This window comes from Neltuma alba, unplaced genomic scaffold (genome assembly GCF_004799145.2).
Source record: "Neltuma alba isolate B1F8T4 unplaced genomic scaffold, ASM479914v2 tig00010972_pilon, whole genome shotgun sequence".
Lineage (NCBI taxonomy): Eukaryota > Viridiplantae > Streptophyta > Magnoliopsida > Fabales > Fabaceae > Neltuma > Neltuma alba.
In genome coordinates, this window is record NW_021635734.1 from 81,398 (window position 1) to 86,169 (window position 4,772).

General features: G+C 36.6%; 1 protein-coding gene across 3 annotated transcripts; it reads right to left on the minus strand.

Annotated features, from left to right (window-relative positions):
* Positions 1-247: 247 nt before the first annotated feature.
* LOC114760377 (protein TIFY 6B-like) lies at positions 248-4,068 on the minus strand. Of its 3 annotated transcripts, none has more exons than XM_028949635.1 (7): positions 3,880-4,068; positions 2,189-2,346; positions 1,499-1,782; positions 1,316-1,406; positions 902-1,223; positions 726-786; positions 248-476 (listed from the first exon to the last, which is right to left on the minus strand). In XM_028949635.1, exons 1-7 carry the CDS (start codon positions 3,944-3,946, stop codon positions 353-355), a joined length of 1,107 nt encoding a protein of 368 aa, XP_028805468.1. In that variant the 5' UTR covers positions 3,947-4,068; the 3' UTR covers positions 248-352. The 3 variants fall into 3 exon arrangements, with proteins under 3 accessions (XP_028805468.1, XP_028805467.1, XP_028805469.1); XM_028949634.1 differs by having other exon boundaries at positions 3,862-4,068; XM_028949636.1 differs by lacking the exon at positions 3,880-4,068 and adding an exon at positions 2,473-3,343.
* Positions 4,069-4,772: the final 704 nt, after the last annotated feature.

The following is a 4,772-nucleotide window of genomic DNA, read 5'->3' on the forward strand; positions in this document are numbered from 1 at the left end:
TGACGGTTTTTTCATTCATCCTCCTAAAATCAAGACAGAGACTGGCAAAGATTGTCCTGCTGCTCATGCTAGATGCATGACCCATAAATACTTGGCCTGAGATTCCTTGGATGAAGTACAACCATGATAAGAAATATAATACCCATGCTTAATGAATCTTAAGATAATTCTCATCATTGGATTCTGAAGGGGGGGAATTGATTTTTTTTCCTAGGGAAAAATTGATTATACAGACAACCATAAAAACTAAGACAAAATTGCTAAGGACTTTAGCTATTAAAATAATTGATCTTAGAACTGCAAAATTACATGATACATAAACTTTATGTGCTCTTCTTGAGGGCTTAGCTAGCTAGTTCATGGCAGGTAGGGGACAAGAACCGGTGGATGTGATGGAGAAACTAATACTATCCGTTCCTTGATTGCCACATTCTGGTGATTTCTTGTTTGTGTGGTATGGTGATGTGCTTGTCACCCTGAGCAATGTAAAATCATATTCAGAATCAATAAAACGTTCAAACACATACTTCATCATGAAACAAGAGTTCCTCAGTAGATTCAATGCACAAATATATCTCTTTGTAACCGGTTTAATACGTTTACATCATCTTTTCATGATTGGTTTAAATTTTAATCTATTTATATCTGGTACGCCAATCTCCCCCAAAATCTCCTCTCACACACACCGATGTTTTAGCTAACTTGGGAAAGAAATCAACAATTACCTTTCCTTGCGCTTCTCTAAGAACCGAGCCAAGGATGCTTTGCGCGCCTGAGGCAAGTCCACTGAAAATACACAGAAACTATGTTAGTTTGTTGTCTATCACAACGTCTAACTCAAGCTACAAGCAGAAACTTAATTATACAGTGTGCACATAGCAGGCATGAGTGCTGGTTATACCAGGTGAACCAACTTTTGTCGCTGCAGATTTTGAAGAGCTAGCTACACTAGGAGACTCCAGATTGCAACTTGGGGCAGCCGAAGATGATACTGGTCTCACAATTGCTGGTTCATTGGTGCTAGGAGGTCCTCCCACAGGCTGAGAACTAACATGGAAGGACATGGGAATCGGACTTGGTAAAGGTGAATGGTAGGATTGGCTTACAATAAACCCATCATCTTTAGAAGTCTTGTAGTTTGGTGTCTGCACTGGAGCTGTTGACACTGATTTGTTTTGATTTGGAGTACTCCCATGTCCAGCCAGCAACATAATAGCCTGGGCCTGACAGAACATTACAGTGAGCAAAAAACAATTTAAAAAGATTCGATCCAAAATTTAAACAAATAACAGAGAAGTTCAGATAAGATATATACCTTCTCGGGAGCTATGTCTTCATAAACACACACTGAACCAGCATAGAATATGGTCAGCTGAGTAGGTTTGCCAGAGGGTTGCGACGAGTTCCTGCACAAACTCAAATATCACTCACTCTACACTGCCCTATTGGCTATTTTTTGTCATTGTGAAGCTTCAAAAAATTTTTAACATGTTATTACCCTAAGTCAGTGGTACCAACAGCGTAACCGTTTGATGGAAGAACAGATACAGGGGCAATCAGAGGGACTCCTCCTTGAGGGTGTGGTTTTATGGCAGAATTGACCATGTTCTGAACATTGGTACTGACAGTACATTGGAGAACAGGACTCCTCTGATTTGATTGGTTGGAGACTGAAAATGTTCTGGCTTCTTGATGGTAGCCTGAAAGTGTATCAACTTGTTGCATAGGGTATACTGTCATTCCACGTTCATTTCCTACTTGTTTTCCCATGCTCAAACTTTTCTACAAAATTACAAGGAAATCGAGGGAAGATCAGTTACAGAACCAGACTACAAAGAGAACATAGTCTAAATTGAAGAGGTTAAGGGTATATTTGCATTGAGGAGAATAGAGAAGGGAAGGGAAGGAAAAGTTTGGCCTCTTTAAACCTACCTTCCCTTCCATTCTCCTCAAAACAAACATACCGTAACTCACGCTTTTCAACTTCGGTCATCAAAATGCATCAGCAAACTACAGAAGCAAAGAAACTTTTCACATCCAGTGACAAGATGAAAACTTGTCAAAAAATGCAGGTCCGGAATTTTCTATTTCGAGGAAAATCTTGAACAGAGATCATTTGCAGGAAAAGAAGCAATTATTCTGAGATTTTATGCATTAATGTGATAGAAGCATTGAAGCACAAACAAACCTGGATCCCACCCATGAATGGTTTCTGGTTAGAGTCAAAAGCATCAGCTGATGATGTGGTCTTTCTTGTCCTATCTTCCGGAGAAGTCTTAAAGGACAACAATTGAGGAACAGCAGAAACCTTGTTTGAAAACGACCACTGCATTCCTAAACCCCTCACTGTTGCATTAATTGGAGGTCAGAACAGTTTATAACACCAGAATACCAATCATAACCATAAGTAATGAAGTAAATTAAAAGGAGATGCTTTTGTGAATAGTAATGATAAGAAAATCACAAGGATACCTTTAAGAACTTAACCAATTTGGAGAGACACAAATCAGCGAACAAGAGTAGAGATTCCTTCTACACTCAACTTCTTAGAATCACTAGAAAATCAAAATGGACTAAACACGGCTAAACAAGGGACCAACTAATAGCCTGGAGACTCAACAACTACACATAAATCCCAGAAAAGGAGTAGAAGATCTGGAAGCAATTTCTTCGTCACAAGCTAAAGTTCTTGCAATATTTCACATATTATATTTTCTCACATGTGATCAAGTTAAGTACTTTATTGGTCAATGTCGGTAGAACCAGGCCAGCGTATAAAAAAAGCAAATTTATGAACGCAGAATAAGAAAAGGTGTTAACTCTCTATGTAGATGGGCATTATTAAATCAGAGTCCACCATGTAAAACATAAAATAGTAGTATTAAATGCTCTAATTCTTTATGAATTTTCAATATTTTATACTGTCACCATATGTTCATTTTATATCCTTGTTTCTTACTCTAGGTACCTTATATAATTGTTATTTGTCCGCACTGCTCTCACAGATTACTTTATTTTCAAAAGGCCACTCAACGCGGCAGAATAAATTAAAAAAATAGCATCACTCATCATGCCCATGTTAACCTTGAATAAAAAATTTTATAGATAGCAATTTAAATATAATTGTTATTTGCATCGAGGCTGTCATCATCATTTAAAAATTAAAACCGATGGATTCAAAATTCCAATGGAAGCAAGAAAAAGAAGCAGCACATTTTACTATAAAAAGGTAGAATAATAGCATCAGGCAACTAAGACCACGTTTTTTCCTACTAGGCAAATGCACCAGCCATTCAAGAATCTCGTCGCATATTGTTTATTTTATTCCTGTCAGAACAAAAAACTAGATAAAAATAAAGAAGTTTACAAGAACTGACAATAAGTAAAGAGCTCAATGCTACAGGGCATTCGCAGCCAATCGCCAAAAATTCATCTCGGTGAAGGGAAAATCTATGAAATATTGCTTAGCTTGTTCATATAATATCTGTTTCACTTTATTAAATTTCTCGGAATTGATTTGTTTATTATTTATTTCCTTCTTTTTTCTCGTTTGTTTTCTGGGAAAGCAGGGCCTCGGTAAAAACTAAAGAAAAGGTTGGAAAAGACCCAAAATTCTCACTTGAAGAGGTCCCCTTACATGCATGCGTAGATTCAATTGATAAAACATAGAAAAGGGAAAACGAAACAGAATCTCACAACCCAGAGCTTGCAAGTTTCCATTTTTCCCTTTTGTTCAAGAATAAATTGTGAAGTGAAAACTGTCGCTAAAAGAAATCCTAGAATAAGTAAAAGAATGAAAATACTACAATAAAAGGCAAAACCATCCATTTCAGAAGAAGAACAGAAGCATAGAAATACTACCTGGCTCGTTCGCTTTACCAGTAGTATCCTCTTTCTTAGTTGCTGAACTAACCTTTGAACTCAAACCCAGAAAATCCCGTTCCATATGGGAAAAGAAGAATCAGAGACCCAAAAAGAATTCAAACTTGTAGTAAAGGAAAGAGGAAGAAAGACTTGGTGGGGAAAAAGGTTAAGCAGCCAGTAGGGAGCAGACAGAAAAGGTTTGGTTGGCTCTGCAAGGGGGAGAGAAGGGAAAGGAAGAAGGAAAAAAACCAAGGGATGACACAGAGGAATAAAAAAAATTTTAAAAAAATGAAATAAAAGGGAGAAGCTCGTGCGTTGTTGAGGAGTTGCTCTGCGCGGCGATGTAAGAAAAAAACCTAGACCGTTGGATTTGAAAGATTCGATGACACTTCGTGAAGGTGATGAGTGAGGCTTTGATGGTCGGTGACCACGTGCGCCACCCGATCTCGACTCGCAGGTATTGGTGGGCTATTCTTTTCTTTTCTTTTCTTTTTCCCTTTTACTAGTTTCCTTTCATGGTCATGCAAATACAAACAACAGAGATTAAGCACCACCGTAATATTGACGAAACTTGCAGAAATTATTTTAAAATTAAATTTTTATGGAATGACTTAATTACTCTAGTCAAATTGGTTATCACTACTTTAATTATTGAGAAAAATTATTTGACAGGTATTTAATATTTGAAAAATACTCAAGTCAAATTACTTATATCCAACTATTCATCATATCAAGTTCTCCAATCACATGTGGCCAAATATTTTATATTTTTTCATGTAGGTTTATAATTAAATGATACTAAATATTAATATTTCAAAAAATAGAATACATAACTATATGTGTTTGGAAAACTTAACATAATAAATGTAAGAAACTTGACATAAGTATTGTCCTTTACATTTTTTTTA

Coding starts and splice junctions, on each gene's coding strand:
- LOC114760377 (XM_028949634.1), bottom strand. CDS start 3,946: ATGGAACGGGATTTTCTGGGTTTGAGTTCAAAGGTTAGTTCAGCAACT. Junction 2,347..3,861: donor TGGTAAAGCGAACGAGCCAG/GTAGTATTTCTA, acceptor TTAATGCAACAG/TGAGGGGTTTAGGAATGCAG. Junction 477..725: donor TTAGAGAAGCGCAAGGAAAG/GTAATTGTTGAT, acceptor TACATTGCTCAG/GGTGACAAGCACATCACCAT.